We start from the raw sequence: 19,601 nt of genomic DNA, 5'->3' as shown, positions 1-19,601 counted from the left end.
TTACCAAAACCATAACTTTTTCATAACAGCAACAACTACAACAACATAAAAGCTATATCATAAAAAATATTATGGACAATAAAGACAGTTGAAAGGTAGAATATAAGTGCAAATGAAAGAAAATCACAAGAAAATGGCATTGAGAGAGAGAGAGAAACAGCAAAGAAAGATGAAACAATTATTGGCCGTGCTTTTTTGGTTGAAAATTGGCAATTTTTAACGGCCAAACTGACATTAAGCTTATAATGGTTGCAATATTAAAGAAAGTGGCCAATGACACGACACACACATTTCGTGGTGCCGTTTAAGTGTCAATATAATTTTCAAAAAAAAAATCAAAAATCAAAAAATCATTATTATATCGCCTTCTTAAAGTGTCATAAAGCAGTCAAAATTGTGGTTATAAAATTCGTTCAGTGTTGTGGCTACCTTAAAGGTTCAAGCGTGAAGGAATGAAGATGTGAAATAATTCGCAGAATTTAATATAAAATTATTGAGAAATATATATAAATTCAAAATTATGTTAATGGTTATGGTGCCGTATACATGATGTCCGTAGTTATACGCCACATTTTGTGGGCTAAAAGTCCTTTAGAAAAATTATTTAAAAAATCCACGTTTTGTGGGTTAAAGTTGCTCTCCAGTTCCTGAAAAGTGGCTGCTTCGATGGGATGTAGCCACAGATCCACTGGAGTTAGATGGGTAGGTTTGGCGGGGCAGTTAAAAAGGTGTTGTGTGTCGGGCGGGCCCATGCCGCATACTGGGCATATGGCTTGCACGGCGCGATCGATTTCCGGCCAATACAAATTTAGGCGACTGCAATATCCCGAGCGTAGTTGAGCCAAAACTACTCTGGTTTGTCGTGGCAGCTGACGCTCCTCAGCTGCGATAGATGGAAGATGTACTCCGAGTACTTTATTCACACTATAATTGCTTAAGGCCTTGGCAACTGCGTCCGTGTGAATGCTATTCAATCCTGCTTGATATGCTTGTTGCTCTAGGGGATCTCTCCTGTATCGTTGGACCCCTCCCTCTAGAGCATGGATATCCTTCCTGATCTCCCTGAATGGGCCGGGCCTACCCACAAGTTGGTGATTGGGATGGCTCACACGATAACATCCAAGCAGGTACTGCAACGAAAGCATCTCATTGTGTTGCTTTACAGGAAGAATTTTTGCCTCCTCATGTAGATGTTCCACTGAAGATTTGAGGAGACACCCTGTCGCTGTTCTCAGGGCGGCATTCTGGCAAGTTTGAATCTTTTTCCAGCTCGAATCACACAATCTCGGGGACCAGACTGGAGCCGCATAGCTTACCACAGACCGACCTATCGCCAACAAGGTTTCTTTATCTGCACCCCAAGTGCTGCCGGCCAGGGACTTGAGGACCTTGTTCCTACTTTTCAACTTGTCGCAAATAGCTGTGGCGTGTGCGCACGACGTGAATGTAGTGTCGAATGTGACCCCTAAAATTTTTAGGGCAGTTTGTGGTCGGAATTCTGCTACCGTCGACCACGACATTCAACTCACGTCCAAACTGCGCTGTCCATGTGTTGAACAGAGTGGCTGTAGATTTTGTGGGGGAAACCTGCATATTCCTCGAATGGAAAAAGGTGGTAAGATCGGTTAAATAGTTGTTCATTCTCTCACAGATGTCATCAGGATAGGTACCCGACGCCAGGATCGTGCAATCATCCGCATACGTCACGATCTCAATGCCGTCTGGAGGGGGTGGAATACAGGAGAGGTAAAGGTTAAACAGTTCCGGAGATATCACCCCACCTTGGGGAACTCCCTGTTTCACTCTACGGGGTTTGGACTTCTTATTCCTGAATTCCACGTACGAGTGGCGTCCACACATATAGTTGACTATCCAACGTTTCAAGCTTGGTCGAAGGGTTGTCTGCTCAATGTCCTCAAACAGCGTGGAGTGCCTGACTGTATCAAAGGCTTTTGATAAGTCAAGCGCCACCATCACTGTTCTATCGCACGGCCGTCTCTGGTTGAATCATTTACAGACATGCAGCGCTGTTGTCGTGCTGTGCTGCTTACGGAATCCATGTTGATGATCGGCAACTTGATAGCTATTTCTGATACTGGGGAGGAGCAAAATCTCAAGTGTCTTTGCTACGGGCTACAAAAGCGAAATCGGTCTGTACGATTCACTTTTGCTGGCATCCTTGCCTGGCTTCCGTAGTGGGACCACCCTGCCCATTTTCCAGACTTCGGGAACAACGAGGGTGGCTAGCGACAAGTTGAAGACTTTGGTGAGATACTCGACTTCCGGCTCATCCACCTGCTTCAACATTACCATGGAAATCCCATCAGGGCACAACGCTTTGTATGATTTAGCGTTCCTGATGACATTGGCAACATCATCCATTGCAAATTGTGGTGGTTCATCCTCGGCAGGAAGAGATCTGATGCGACGTAATACTCTTCTCTTCGCCCTGTCCCTCTCGGGATGCTCCACAAACTGTCGATTGAAATTACTTGCGCACCTCTTCGGGTCAGTCAACGTAACGTCACCAAAAGTGACTGAGGTCCTATCTTCCCTTCTTCCAGGGTTCGAGAGTGACTTAACCGTTGCCCACAATTAACCTATACCGGCTCCAATGTTGCAGCTATTCAGATGATTTAACCATTTGTTCCACTTATGCTCGCCGACCAGCCTGTTAACTTCCAGTCTCAGCTCCCTGACTCTGGAGTCATTGGGGTTGATACGACGAAGCTCATCACGCTCATTTGCTAATCCCGTCGCCTCTGCTGGGAAATTTGGTCTTACTTCGGGTATTCGACCAGCAGGGATATGGCGAGCAGCTGCAGCAGTGATGATGTCCCGAAACGTCCTTTCCGCTACCCGAACATCAGAAGGATTGGGCAATTCTCTGAAGCGTTGATTGGTGAACTCTCTGAAACTCGGCCAACTCGGCTTTTTTATGATTGACGAACGTGCGGCGTTCAGAGGTGATGAAGTCGGGTGGTCTGCTAACGGAGACAATTATGGGGAGATGGTCTGATCCAAGGGAAATGACGGGTTGCCAGGTAAAGTCATTTGTCAGACCAGGTGACACGATGGTTATGTCAGGCGAACTGTGACACTCTCCTCTAATTCTGGTAGGGGCGTCCTCATTGACCGTGCAAAACGTAGAGCTATCAATCTGCTCAGCCAGCGCTGTACCTCTCTGGTCGTTTCCGAGGGCCGAATGTCACATCTCATGATGCGCATTAAAATCCCCCAGGACCAGACGATTATGACCTTGCAAGAGCGGGCTAATGTCAGGCCTATAATCAGGGACACAGCTATTTCTCGGCGGGATGTATACATTCAGCAAATCTATCTCGGCAGCTCCACACCTGACTGCTACCCCCATACATTCCATGTATGGGTCATTAGAGACAGGCTCAAGCGAGATAGGTCTGTATTGGACAGACTGGTGCAATAGGAAAGCCAATTCCCCACCCCCACTTCTGGTGCGATCTTTCCTCAGAACATTGTAACCATCACAATGCTCTAAGCTGTGGTTGTTGTTCAGCTTGGTTTCCTGCACCGCCGCGACCTTGATGTTCTTCCGACTCATAAAATCTACTATCTCCTCGATCTTACCTCGGAGTCCATTGCAATTCAATTGCAAAAAGGCTGCATTTTTGGGGATTGGGACAACAACGGCTGGTGTTAAAGGCTGCGTGTGCGGTTGTTGTCGAGGGGACTGCGGGGGAGTTTCGTAATCAGATAACGAGGGAGTCTCGTAATCCTACGACGACTCACTGGGGACTGTGTTCACACAGCAACATATACCCTGTCGTAGTCGCTCACGTGGACGAGTCCAGAGCACCCCTTAGACGCACCCACTCCTGACATCTATTGCATCTCACCGAAGGTTGGATGTGGGTTAAGATGAGGATGTGACAAACTGAGCACAAATATATTGGTCCTGGGTTTTCCTCCGTTCCGGCTGGGACCAATAGAATTCGGAGCAGGCATTCCGGTATATGCTGCTCCCAATACAGAAAAACGAAACAAATACGAACATGTACATACTGAGGTGGCAGCCGCTGGCCGGAACATTGGTTTTGTGTTGTTCCGGGTCAATCCGGTACGAAAGAAGCCGCTGCCGTGTGGGCTAAAGTTGCTGCGTGTGCGGTTGTTGTCGAGGGGACTGCGGGGGAGTTTCGTAATCAGACGACGAGGGAGTCTCGTAATCCGACGATTCACTGGGGACTGTGTTCACACAGCAACATAGTCCCTGTCGTAGTCCCTCACGTGGACGAGTCCAGAGCAACCCTTTAGACGCACCCACTCCTGACATCTATTGCATCTCACCGAAGGTTGGATGTGGGTTAAGATGAGGATGTGACAAACTGAGCACAGATATATTGGTCCTGGGTTTTCCTCCGTCCCGGCTCGGACCAATAGAATTCGGAGCAGGCATTCCGGGATATGCTGCTCCCAATACAGAAAACCGAAACAAATACGAACATGTACACACTGAGGTGGCAGCCGCTGGCCGGAACATTGGTTTTGTGTTGTTCCGGGTCAATCCGTCACGAAAGAACCCGCTGCCGTGAGATTGTCCACGTTATGTGGCTAAAGTTGCTCTAGAAAATGTATTTAAAAAATCCACGTTTTGTGGGTTAAAGTTGCTCTAGAAAATTGATTTAAAAAATCCTCGGAAAATTAACATTCAAATTTATATGTGAAAAATGTGACTCCCTTTCATCTCAACAGTTAATGTCAGCCAACTTCATTCGAAACATTATTTCCATTAACGTACTTAGAATATTAGTAGCAGCAGTAGCCTAAGCCTTTAGGTAGTCGTGCTCCTGGGGACAAATGAAATGGAATAAATCCACTCATCGTCATCACTACCAGCATTGCCATAAGTGTTAACATAAACTTCATCATCAGCATCATCTGAACACCAATTACAAGTTAAGCTTCAATGGACAGTAAAATAACCAAAATGGAGTATAAGTGAAAAATAAAAAAAACATACCTCTCTATGAATGGAGAAACATAAAAAGAATTCCAAAAAACTGGAGTTTTCCAATTTCAGATAATAATTTTCTGATAATTTCCAATAAAATAATTTTGTTGCCTTCTTTCACACAATGAAAATCCTGGTAGTAATAGATTTGCTATCCTTAACTCCTTTTTTTCTCTCTCTCCTTTCTCTTCATAACTAACTTCCATTAAAGTGGGTCACGCTGATAAAATCAGCTTTGCCGGTTGCTTAGCTGGCCATTATCATGATGAAGCCAAATGGAAATGGAGAAAACATAAGCTCCACTCTAAAATATCCCTTTTTATCAGCAGCAGTAGTGGCAGCGACAGCAGCATTCTGAAATCCTGCTCATCATCATCGTTATTATCAAAATTGATCATGATTATTATGCCGTGACATTCTAAACCTCTTGTCCTGGTTATCACAACCATTACCATGGTTGCTGTCTTTATCCTGGTGCTGGTGGTGGTGCTGCTGCTGATTATTATCAGGCAAATGATTTTGGCGCAAATAGAGCAGTAAACTTTCCACAGCTCCACGGCACTCGGTGTATGTGTGTCATTATGTTTGTTTGTGTTGTACACAAATACAATGGCAAATTGCAGTGTAAAGGAGGGATAGAGTGCGAAGGAGAGGGAATGGTTTTTGTTTATCTATCTGATTTTCGGTCCATTGGTGTAAACGTTTCTGTTTGCTGCGTGTTGCATGCCAGCATAGAAACGTTTGTAGCCATAGCACATGTGGTTGGGGTTTATGTTGGTCGGTCGGTCGGTAGATTTGTTCACTCGTTCATTCATTTGTTTTCGTGTTTATTTGTCACGCGTACATACCCACACACACACACAAACACTAACATGCAAATGATTTTAGATGAAGAGATGAAGCAAATCCCCCACAGGATATTTTCTAAAACCAGTAAAATGTCATCCGCATGCACAAAAATGTTTGCCATACCCCCACACAGACACACATACGACGCATGTATATATGATTGGATACATATTTACACAATGAAATTGTTGGAAATATTTTTGCATTGCAAATATTAAAGAGGGAAGCGGGGGTTATACTTCATATGAAAAGAAGTGGAAATTTATTCGCTGATAAATTTGTTGAAAATATGTTTGAAATTGGCGCCTAAAAGTAGGCAGCAGATATGGAAAATAAAAGTAAAAATATATGGCCAAAAGTTGGAGTCGTGGAAAAAAATTTAATAAAAAAATCCACATTTTGTGGTGTGAAGAGCCTCTAGAAAATTTATTTAAAAAATCCACGTTTTGTGAAGTGATGAGCCTCTAGAAATTTTATTTAAAAATCCACGTTTTGTGTAGTGATGAGCCTCTAGAAATTTTATTTAAAAAATCCACGTTTTGTGAAGTGAAGAGCCTCTATAAATTTTATTTAAAAAATCCACGTTTTGTGGGGTGTAGATCCTCTAGAAAATTTATTTAAAAAATCCACCTTTTATGGTTAAAGTTGCTCAAGAAAATGTATTCATTTAAGTTTGTTTGTGGGTTAAAAAACGTGGATTTTTTAAATAAATTTCCTAGAGCAACTTTAACCCACAAAACGTGGATTTTTTAAATAAATTTTCTAGAGCAACTTTAACCCACAAAACGTGGATTTTTTAAATAAATTTTCTAGAGCACCATTAATCCACAAAACGTGGATTTTTTAAATAAATTTTCTAGAGCACCATTAACCCACAAAACGTGGATTTTTTAAATAAATTTCCTAGAGCAACTTTAACCCACAAAACGTGGATTTTTTAAATAAATTTCCTAGAGCAACTTTAACCCACAAAACGTGGATTTTTTAAATAAATTTTCTAGAGCAACTTTAACCCACAAAACGTGGATTTTTTAAATAAATTTTCTAGAGCACCATTAACCCACAAAACGTGGATTTTTTAAATAAATTTCCTAGAGCAACTTTAACCCACAAAACGTGGATTTTTTAAATAAATTTCCTAGAGCAACTTTAACCCACAAAACGTGGATTTTTTAAATAAATTTCCTAGAGCAACTTTAACCCACAAAACGTGGATTTTTTAAATAAATTTTCTAGAGCAACTTTAACCCACAAAACGTGGATTTTTTAAATAAATTTTCTAGAGCAACTTTAACCCACAAAACGTGGATTTTTTAAAAAAATTTTCTAGAGCAACTTTAACCCACAAAACGTGGATTTTTTAAATAAATTTTCTAGAGCAACTTTAACCCACAAAACGTGGATTTTTTAAATAAATTTTCTAGAGCAACTTTAACCCACAAAACGTGGATTTTTTAAATAAATTTTCTAGAGCAACTTTAACCCACAAAACGTGGATTTTTTAAATAAATTTTCTAGAGCAACTTTAACCCACAAAACGTGGATTTTTTAAATAAATTTTCTAGAGCAACTTTAACCCACAAAACGTGGATTTTTTAAATAAATTTTCTAGAGCAACTTTAACCCACAAAACGTGGATTTTTTAAATAAATTTTCTAGAGCAACTTTAACCCACAAAACGTGGATTTTTTAAATAAATTTTCTAGAGCAACTTTAAACCACAAAACGTGGATTTTTAAATAAATTTTCTAGAGCAACTTTAACCCACAAAACGTGGATTTTTTAATAAATTTTCTAGAGCAACTTTAAGCCACAAAACGTGGATTTTTTAATAAATTTTCTAGAGCAACTTTAACCCACAAAACGTGGATTTTTTAAATAAATTTTCTAGAGCAACTTTAACCCACAAAACGTGGATTTTTTAATAAATTTTCTAGAGCAACTTTAAGCCACAAAACGTGGATTTTTTAATAAATTTTCTAGAGCAACTTTAACCCACAAAACGTGGATTTTTTAAATAAATTTTCTAGAGCAACTTTAACCCACAAAACGTGGATTTTTTAAATAAATTTTCTAGAGCAACTTTAACCCACAAAACGTGGATTTTTTAAATAAATTTTCTAGAGCAACTTTAACCCACAAAACGTGGATTTTTTAAATAAATTTTCTAGAGCAACTTTAACCCACAAAACGTGGATTTTTTAAATAAATTTTCTAGAGCAACTTTAACCCACAAAACGTGGATTTTTAAACAAATTTTCTAGAGCAACTTTAACCCACAAAACGTGGATTTTTAAACAAATTTTCTAGAGCAACTTTAACCCACAAAACGTGGATTTTTAAACAAATTTTCTAGAGCAACTTTAACCCACAAAACGTGGATTTTTAAACAAATTTTCTAGAGCAACTTTAACCCACAAAACGTGGATTTTTAAACAAATTTTCTAGAGCAACTTTAATCCACAAAACGTGGATTTTTAAACAAATTTTCTAGAGCAACTTTAACCCACAAAACGTGGATTTTTAAACAAATTTTCTAGAGAAACTTTAACCCACAAAACGTGGATTTTTTAAATAAATTTTCTAGAGCAACTTCAACCCACAAAACGTGGATTTTTTAAATAAATTTTCTAGAGCAACTTTAACCCACAAAACGTGGATTTTTAAACAAATTTTCTAGAGCAACTTTAACCCACAAAACGTGGATTTTTTAAATAAATTTTCTAGAGCAACTTTAACCCACAAAACGTGGATTTTTTAAATAAATTTTCTAGAGCAACTTTAACCCACAAACGTGGATTTTTTAAATAAATTTTCTAGAGCAACTTTAACCCACAAAACGTGGATTTTTTAAATAAATTTTCTAGAGCAACTTTAACCCACAAAACGTGGATTTTTAAACAAATTTTCTAGAGCAACTTTAACCCACAAAACGTGGATTTTTTAAATAAATTTTCTAGAGCAACTTTAACCCACAAAACGTGGATTTTTAAACAAATTTTCTAGAGCAACTTTAACCCACAAAACGTGGATTTTTTAAATAAATTTTCTAGAGCAACTTTAATCCACAAAACGTGGATTTTTAAACAAATTTTCTAGAGAAACTTTAACCCACAAAACGTGGATTTTTTAAATAAATTTTCTAGAGCAACTTTAACCCACAAAACGTGGATTTTTAAACAAATTTTCTAGAGCAACTTTAACCCACAAAACGTGGATTTTTTAAATAAATTTTCTAGAGCAACTTTAACCCACAAAACGTGGATTTTTTAAATAAATTTTCTAGAGCAACTTTAACCCACAAAACGTGGATTTTTTAAATAAATTTTCTAGAGCAACTTTAACCCACAAAACGTGGATTTTTTAAATAAATTTTCTAGAGCAACTTTAACCCACAAAACGTGGATTTTTAAACAAATTTTCTAGAGCAACTTTAACCCACAAAACGTGGATTTTTAAACAAATTTTCTAGAGCAACTTTATCCCACAAAACGTGGATTTTTTAAATAAATTTTCTAGAGCAACTTTAACCCACAAAACGTGGATTTTTTAAATAAATTTTCTAGAGCAACTTTAACCCACAAAACGTGGATTTTTTAAATAAATTTTCTAGAGCAACTTTAACCCACAAAACGTGGATTTTTTAAATAAATTTTCTAGAGCAACTTTAACCCACAAAACGTGGATTTTTAAACAAATTTTCTAGAGCAACTTTAATCCACAAAACGTGGATTTTTAAACAAATTTTCTAGAGCAACTTTAATCCACAAAACGTGGATTTTTAAACAAATTTTCTAGAGCAACTTTAACCCACAAAACGTGGATTTTTAAACAAATTTTCTAGAGAAACTTTAACCCACAAAACGTGGATTTTTTAAATAAATTTTCTAGAGCAACTTCAACCCACAAAACGTGGATTTTTTAAATAAATTTTCTAGAGCAACTTTAACCCACAAAACGTGGATTTTTAAACAAATTTTCTAGAGCAACTTTAACCCACAAAACGTGGATTTTTTAAATAAATTTTCTAGAGCAACTTTAACCCACAAAACGTGGATTTTTTAAATAAATTTTCTAGAGCAACTTTAACCCACAAAACGTGGATTTTTTAAATAAATTTTCTAGAGCAACTTTAACCCACAAAACGTGGATTTTTTAAATAAATTTTCTAGAGCAACTTTAACCCACAAAACGTGGATTTTTTAAATAAATTTTCTAGAGCAACTTTAACCCACAAAACGTGGAATTTTTAAACAAAACGTGGATTTTTTAAATAAATTTTCTAGAGCAACTTTAACCCACAAAACGTGGATTTTTTAAATAAATTTTCTAGAGCAACTTTAACCCACAAAACGTGGATTTTTTAAATAAATTTTCTAGAGCAACTTTAACCCACAAAACGTGGATTTTTTAAATAAATTTTCTAGAGCAACTTTAACCCACAAAACGTGGATTTTTTAAATAAATTTTCTAGAGCAACTTTAACCCACAAAACGTGGATTTTTTAAATAAATTTTCTAGAGCAACTTTAACCCACAAAACGTGGATTTTTTAAATAAATTTTCTAGAGCAACTTTAACCCACAAAACGTGAGTAGGGACTGACTGGGGCTGCAATTAAGCTTTGATTTATTATCTTTAGCTTCAATGAGGCTAAAGCCTGTCAAACTTTCAATAGCCGTTGACATGTTTTAACCTTAATGAGGTTGAAGGTCGTAAATTATGTGTTAATGGTATGCAGGTGTTCAAAAAAGGATGGGGTGGGGGAATGCAGGTGTTCATTGGTATTGAATGTGGGTAGTGACCTTTTGATGATCCCCCCATCCACTTGTTTGCATATCGTTATAATAGCGAGAATAAATGATGTTAGTCTTTTTGTGTGATCGTCAATGTGAATGTTTTTTGTGTCCTTTTTGTTTGTCCCTTGTCTTTATCCCTTGTAAGTGACACTTGTTCGCATTTTCCATGGGAAAATTTGTAGAAGGATCTTTTTGTTTGGTGGTCGGCGTTTTCTTTGTTATCAGGACAAATCTTTGTCCCTTGTAATTGGTACTTGTGCGCATTTTCCATCGTAATGTTGTTGAAGATTGAAAAGTGAATTTTTTTGACCTTTTTTTATGATCGTGTCATGCAGTGTGTCCTTTCTTGTATGTTGTTGTTGTTGCGTTGCTACTGTGGGACCGTCCTTGTGTGTTGTTGTTGTTGTGTGTGTTTAATATATCACACTGTTTGTCTTTTCGTGTATGTTGTTGTTGTAGTTTTTTAGATGTGTACCCTTTTTTGTATGTTTATTATGTTTTGCTTCCTAGTGTCATGCTGTGCAACCTACCTTTTTTTGATTTTTTGTATTGTAACTAATGCGAACAAATATTTTAACACTTGCCCTTTTTACTAGTCAATATAATTTCCTAACGTTGTGAAATACATGGACACTTGAATCTTGTGTCGGTGGTCAGTAGAAATGTGATTGACCTTTTTTTATCATGATTACATGCGGTGGCGTTTATAAATTGGGCTAGATGTTTCCTTTGATCCCTAGCCGTAGGAGAATTTCGGAAATTTGCGATTGTGTTTGGTCAACCCAAATACTTTAATGTAGGGTTGTCTCTTTATCCACTATGAAGTTGATCCTCTCTTTTATGTTAACACGTGTCTACTTTTCTACATTAGACAAGACATCTTTTTTACCCCTTCTTAAATGATCATTATACATCTTAAGGGAAAATAATATGATGAAATAGAGTTCTAGGGCATGAAAACTTTTAGGAAAGGAGAATTTCAGTATCTTATCAGCGTTTCATACATTAACATCTTAGCACACTCGTAAAAATTAAAAAACTAAAAATGGCATCATATACATGCGAATTTTGCTTCATTACCTTCGCTATTAAGCGTGACTATTCAAAACATGTTAACAAGCATTGTAATATTTGCAAAAAATTCTTCAATAATGCGTATGCTCTTAAATTTCATCGTAAGAACCAGTGCAAATTGTTGAGTCAAAATGATCAAAGATCAAGTGCTAACTTACACCAACAATATGGACAAAGTGATAACAATTATATTCAAAATGTACACCAACGTGTTCAACCGGAATCTGCTATGCAGAATCAAGTTATATTTAATAATATGCAACAAGCAACACAAAATCATATGGTGGACTATTATAATATAGTGCAGCAACCTTTACAAGCCGGCTACAGCTATCATAATAATATGCATGGACCTATGCAAAATCAATTAATTCATAATTATTTGCATCAACATTCACAAAATCAGTTTGGGGGTTATCGCAATATTATGCACCAACAATTAGAAACCCCATATATAGACTATAATTACATGATGCAACAACCTACATCGAGTGTAAATGCATTAAATAATACACATCATCAACAAAACAATTATGCATATAATATGATCCACCGACCTATGTTCTATCATCCTTCCATCCAACTACCAACCATCCAACAACCTCTAATGGTACAACCCATCATCAATGAGCCATACAACCAACAACCCTCCACACTACAACCTGTAATCCAAGAACCCATCACCCAACAACCTGTCATCACACAACCTATCATACAACAGCAACACCAGAATAATGAGCAACATAGTAACAGATACTGCAATGAATGCAAAAAAATAGTGCAAAATATGTCAGCTCATATTCGTAGTGATGATCACCGACATGTTGTTAGACAAATTTTTGGAGGAAATATAAATGTTGTAAGAAACTCCTTTGGCAACAACATTGTCACATACGAATATATCAACAATAGTGGAATATTATTGCCCAATGAATTTTTGTCAGAAGCGTGGAACCCGATAAGCAAATTGATCAAGGAGAATCAATCTAATGAGACCCCAATTAAATTTAATATAGAGCTTATAGGTGAATACGTAAAGCCAACAAAAGAAGATGAGACTACAACAAATAGAAACCAAGATGATGGTCCTTCAACAACTCGAAAAACATTTTGTCACATTTCCAAAATGTCATTGTTATCTGGAGGGGATGAAATTGATGAAGCTTTGGTAAATCACATGGATGATATACTTAGCAAAATGTCAGAATTTCAAGAAAGAGATTCAGGCTGGGCTTTGACGAAAATATTAAAGCTTGATATAAATATAAATAAGGCGAAGATAACACGTGGTTCACAATATATCAAGACACCAAATTCGTTGTCTAAAAAGAATGCATGTCTAAACATAAGGAACAACGATGAATTTTGTTTTAAATTGGCTGTGGTGGCTGCATTGGGTGAACCGGCTATGGGGGATGAAACGAATCCTGAAGCATACAATATTAATGTAAGGCTGGAAGTTATCACTCTTCAATCTGGAATAATTGTAGATTTTAGAGGTTTAAGTTTCCCAATGGCTGTAAAGAACATCAAAATATTCGAAGCCAACAATGAAAATATAAGTGTAAATGTATTTGGATACGATAAGAAAAAGATCGCTGGACCTTACTACCTGACAAGCAAAGAAAAATGTCATCACATCAATTTGATATTGTTGCATGAGGTAGACAAATACCATTACATATGGATTAAGGATTTGTCACGGTAATACAGCATAATTATATAATTAATGAACATTTCTAACTAATAAATTTATATTTCTTTTCTTTCAGTTTAATACGATCGCAATTGACAAAACATAAAGGTACTGTATATTTTTGCAATGGGTGTGTACAACATTTCACAGTTAAAGCAGTATGCGAAAAACATAAGGAGGAGTGTGGTGGCGTAGTATCCGAAGTACCTGAACCGGGAAACAACATCCTCAAATTTAAGGATTATTATAAACAAGAACGGCTGCCTTTTGCATTTTATGCGGATGCCGAATGTGTTTTAGAGAACTGTACAACAGGGAGCAGCAATACTAAAACGGTAACTGAAAAGAAGCATGTACCTTGTGCTTTCAGCTATTATCTTAAGTGTAGTTTTGATGATAGATTAAGTAAATTTTATTCGTATAGTGGTCCCAATGCGGCAAGAAACTTTTTAGAAAACCTAATTAGGGATTGCAAATTTATATACAATAACTATTTGTCTAAAACTGTACCTATGACACCTTTAACGCAGGAAGAAGAAAATGAGTTTACAAGGAGTAGGGTATGTCATATCTGCAAAAAAGAATTAGGTACTGACAGAGTAAGGGATCACTGCCACTTAACGGGAAAATATCGTGGTGCGGCACATAGCAGCTGTAATATTAAATATATAGTCCCTAAATTTATACCAATTTTATTTCACAATTTTTCGAAATATGACTGTCATTTGCTGTTTAAAGAATTAAGACATTTTAAGGGACGTATTAAAGTATTACCATTAAATAAGGAATTATATGTTTCCATCTCATTCTTAATTAAAATGAGTGAAAACTCCAAGACAAAAAAGTCTAAAACAAAATCGAAAAGGTCTACAATTAAATCCAAACACTCTAAAAACCCAGAGAAAAAGAAGAGGGTGACTAGGCTTGAGTTGAGGTTTTTGGATAGTTTCAGATTCATGCCTACAAGTTTGGATGCTTTAGCCAAAAACCTTCCGCAAAATGCATTTAAGGCCACCAGAGCAGAATTTCCAAATGACGACGATTTTAAACGTATGACTCGAAAAGGAGTTTTTCCTTACGAGTACATATCATCATTCGAAACATTAGCTGAACAACAGTTACCTCCAAGGGAAGAGTTTTTCAACAAGTTGACAGATACAGAATGTTCGATAGACGACTATGAACATGCACAAGATGTTTGGACACATTTTAAATGTAAAACTCTCAAAGACTACATGGAGTTATATTTAAAAGCAGACGTTTTATTACTGGCAGACGTTTTTGAAAACTTTAGAGATTTATCGCTTATTAACAATAAGCTAGATCCTTGTCAATATTTTACAGCACCTTCACTTTCTTGGGATGCTATGCTCCTATGTACAGAAATTGAGCTTGAACTTTTTACAGACATTAATATGTATAATTTCTGTAAGAATGCTATTAGAGGTGGACTTACTCAATGTTCGAAGAGACACTCTATAGCCAATAGTGAAGGAATGGCTAATTATGACTCAAGTAAACCGGAGGTGAATATATATTACTTAGATGTAAATAATTTGTATGGTAAGGCGATGACAGATCCACTACCACATAGCGGGTTTAGATTTTTAACAGAGGAAGAGATAAAAGAAACATTTAGAGATATAAATGATATATTATCGATTCCTGAAAATTCTCCAAAAGGGTACATTTTGAATGTAGATTTGAGTTACCCTCAATATCTACATGATCTTCATAATGATTTACCCTTCTGTCCGGAGAACAAACGTGTTGGGGGATCCAAGACCAAAAAATTGATTGCTGATTTAGCCGACAAGAAGGCCTATACCATCCATTACAGAGTGCTACAACAATGTGTGAATCATGGGTTAATTCTTGAGAAGATCAATACCTGTTTAGAGTTTAACCAGTCAAAGTGGCTTGAGAAATATATTATGAAAAATAATGATCTTCGAGCAAAAGCTACAAATGCTTTTGAAAAAGATTATTATAAATTTATGAACAATGCTGTATATGGTAAGACTATGGAAAATGTCGACAAAAGAATAAATGTTGAAATACGTACACATTGGGAATCCTATGGAAACAGGTTGGGTGCTAGAGAATTAATATCCAAACCCAACTTCCATAGCGTTTCACATTTTTCTGATGATATGGTTGCTATACAACTGAATAGGATGCGAGTAAAGTATGATAAACCCATCTACCTAGGTTTTTGTATTTTAGAGTTGTCCAAACATGTTATGTATGATTTCCTTTATAATTTCATAAAAGTAAAATATGGTGATAGCGTCACAGTTAATTATATGGATACGGATTCTCTAATATTAACATTTAATGGAAGAAATCTATATCGAGAATCTACTGAAGAAGATATAATAAGCAGATTTGACACATCAGACTTTCCTGTAAATAACATGTATAATATTCCATGCGTTAATAAGAAAGTAATAGGAATGATGAAGGACGAAAATAGCGGAAGAATAATGATGGAATTTGTAGGTCTTCGTCCAAAGATGTATGCCATTAAAGTAGCTGATAGAGAAGATACAAAAAAATCAAAGGGTGTCAAAAAATCTGTTTTAAAAAAGTATACTATTGACACATACAGAGATTGCTTGTATAATAAGAGAATCTATCAAGATAGTATGTATACATTTAGGTCTAGGAAACATGATATATATACCGATAAAATAACTAAAGTATGTCTCAGTTATCAAGACGATAAAAGATATATTAGAGAAGATGGCGTACATACATATGCTTGGGGCCACTATAAAATCAATGCCAATACGGATGTAAATATTCAACATGTAAATAACGATAGCAGTGAAAACAATACCTCTAACTTAGCATTGTTAAGCTATTTAGACAATAATAGTGTAGAGTATGATTGTCAAGATTTATGTAATTTTCAACCACCATTTCTACATTTAGATGAAAATGATTTTGTAAATTAGATTTGTAAATAAAACACAACTTTTATTTAAAATAACAAAAATGTATATTTTTTCTTTTATAATGTTGTTGAAATAAATTAAATAAAATACGCAAATAAATAAAATTATTTTATTTCAATCATTTGTGTATGGTGAACAATGTAAGTATAAAATTACTTAAATTACTTTTCGCACGATACCAGTCAAAGGTACATACTCCACCAGACGATCGTGTATAATAAGACAGTATGCTGAAGTGTTTGGGGGAATTTGTTTATTGGTTTCAAATTGAATTTTTAAATCAATTGGTCCATTCTTTATGGTCTCATTCTGATTGCTTATATCAATAACAGCAATCGGATTTTCTTTGAAGTTTTTATAGGTTAAGAGCGGTTGCGGTTCTCTCATATAATAGGTTTGTTGAAACCTGGCATACATATCATATAGTACTGCATATCGATTGTCATCAAACTTTAGATTTAAATCGTCATATGGATATGTCTCAGAATTCAAGTGTACTTTGATATTTTGAAGATCGCAATGTTGTAGTTTGTTATCCTTTTCAAAAATTAAGGCGACATATCTGGGTCTTTCATGATTTGTAGACAATTTGACATTCCAGCTATGTTGTATTCCACCAACAAAAGTAGGATTAAAGTAGCAGTCCCAACTACGAAATGCTACGGGTAACGCTTTTCCATTATTAATCGTCTTCATGAAACTAAGCTTCCTTTCGTCTGATAAATGAATATGTTGTACTTTCCACACAATGTTTGTAATTGTGAGACGAATATCTTCCTTTTGATCGGTTGAGTAACACACATTTGCGTCATTTGAACTCCTCAGAAGAATCAAATCGTGTTTGCTATTACAAATTACTTTATTAAAATCTTCTGCAAAGCCTAACAAACGATTTAATGGTACACAAAAGTTGAATGAATTGGCTGAAACATCAGCATCTGTATTCCAACCAGCATTACTCATAACTTTACTTTCAGATTCACTTAGAGAAATCCAATTTTTAATTTTCGTAGTTGTACCAAGATATCGTGTACGATCAATTTCAATTCCGTTTAGTTCATAACGAATTTCATCAAACATGTATGCCACACAATTATTTCTCAGTTTTGCATTCGCCGAAATGTTTCCATCCACATTTCGTAAATAACCTTCAATGTAAACATAACTTTCGGATGGTAAAATGTAAAGGTCTTGATTTTGTATGCTTATGCGTATTTCATCATTATTTTTAAATGATTGAATATAGGGAACATAACTATGATAGTCTTTCTTTATGATATTCTCATCTGAGAATGGACGTTCGTTTATGTTGAGCACTTCAGACATTTTGCTTGACTCTATATTTAATTAGTTTCAAAAATTGTATGCTTTCTTTAGTTAAGGGAGGTGTTGATGGTTTGACAACTTGTTGATGAATGTTTTTGGAGGTTTGTTTATATTTATATTTATTATAGATAATCATGCTTGTCTCGATCTTATATGGATTCGAAGTGTAATTTCTTCTCCACGAAAGTTAATTAAACGACCTTCTTGATCTAGTATTAATATTTCAAGATGACTAATTTCTTTGACGTTTACTGGCAAATAAATGAGATTCATGGGTCGTTCTGCTAATTTATAGCCTGGAGGCACATCTAAAGCAAACTCATGTAGAATATGCGCTGGTGAATTATTCATAAATGATCCAGTTACAATGTTGCAATGTATCTGAATGGTATTAACTTTAAAAATATTTACTGGAAGGTTAGAAATGTGTTTTTTCCTTGGTTCCAAAATTTGCTCACTGAAGCCAAAGAGCTTGGCTATGGATTTTTCCTTATTAAAATATATGGGTTCGTGGGAGGATGTTATCTCTATTTGTAATGTGTTATTGTTTGCTCTAATTTCTATAGATTTATTTATCTGCATAGATTTATATTCTGATTCCAAATATTGAGCAATATCTTGTAATTCATAAGATCCAACAGGTATTTGTATTATACTATCACCAATATGAAATAAATTATTATCATTATCCACGTTGGGTATTGAGTTGTATGATTGAAAATCAATTAAACAACATTCATATTCATCATCTCCCAATTCGATAGGAGGTGAAAAATTTGAGCGTAAAATTGGAGTTTTACCGGTCAAAGTAAATGTTCTTGTCATTGTGAGACTCTTTTCCAAAATAAATGAAAACACAATTATGCATATGGTTATATATTTTTTATTTATGAAATAAACATGATACTTTTATGTTACAATACATTTTTCTTATCGATCCAGGAATTATGTTGGTTTGTGAATCCCAACCATTTAACATATACTTTATCGTCTTTAGATTTTAGTATTTTCTCAACCATATATGTATTTGGATATTTTGTGTGTAAAAGTTCTTCTCTATAGAAACACCCTTCTATCGGATTTCCTTCATAATCTTCTAGTAAATATGTTGTAGGGTTCGTTATTCTTATATCTCTGATTTTAAATATTTCTGTAGTCCAGTTTGGTGTATACCCCTTTTCAAATTGATGCTTGTATTTGCTAATGCGCACATAATCACCCACACGAAGATTTGGTTTCTTAAAAATCTTTATATGATTGTATGCTGTGCTAAGCACTGTTTTCTCGTTTGTTGAATTAACTTGAATAGGTGCCATTTTTATTGTTCGATGCGGTGTTTCATTATACTTCTCAATTAAATTCTTATAAAAAGTAATCCATTGATAACTGCCGTTGAAACTAAACTCCTTCCACATCATTCCTTTTAAGGTTCTATTAAAGCGTTCCACAATAGATGCTTTCATTGTGCTATATGTCGAGTAATGATTTATGGAATATTTTTCCATCAGTCTTCCAAATTCTTTGTTGAAAAATTCTTTCCCATCATCAGTTTGTAAATTCTTAGGAATCCTTCCAGCCTTTAAGATTTTTTCAAATGCTGTATAAACATCAGTAGCATTTTTTGATTTAAGTGCTTCACCCCATGCATATTTAGAAAATGTATCAATAACTGTAAGCATAAACCTGTAACCTTTATTTATTTTGGAATAGCTTCCCATTTCTACTAAATCCGCTTGCCATAGATCATCGATTCCTTTTGTGATAACCCTTCGTCTATTGAATTTTCTTCGTGCTTGAGAGTGAAGTTCGTCAACTATACCTCGCTTTTCCATTATTCTGGTTTGTTGGGATATATTAATGCAATTGAGTTGAATGGAGGTTGAGATAAGACGTCAAAGATTTCTTTTTGTG

General features: G+C 35.6%; 1 protein-coding gene across 1 annotated transcript; it reads right to left on the bottom strand.

Moving 5' to 3' along the window:
- Nucleotides 1–16,520: 16,520 nt before the first annotated feature.
- LOC141403262 (uncharacterized) lies at nt 16,521–17,690 on the bottom strand. The gene has a single exon (XM_073985448.1). The coding sequence runs from the start codon at nt 17,688–17,690 to the stop codon at nt 16,521–16,523; it is 1,170 nt and encodes a 389-aa protein (XP_073841549.1).
- Nucleotides 17,691–19,601: the final 1,911 nt, after the last annotated feature.

This window comes from Musca autumnalis, unplaced genomic scaffold, assembly GCF_047663935.1.
Source record: "Musca autumnalis isolate F117 unplaced genomic scaffold, ASM4766393v1 scaffold_4, whole genome shotgun sequence".
Lineage (NCBI taxonomy): Eukaryota > Metazoa > Arthropoda > Insecta > Diptera > Muscidae > Musca > Musca autumnalis.
The sequence above is the reverse complement of the archived record's forward strand: the minus strand, read 5'-3'. Positions and strand labels throughout refer to the sequence as shown.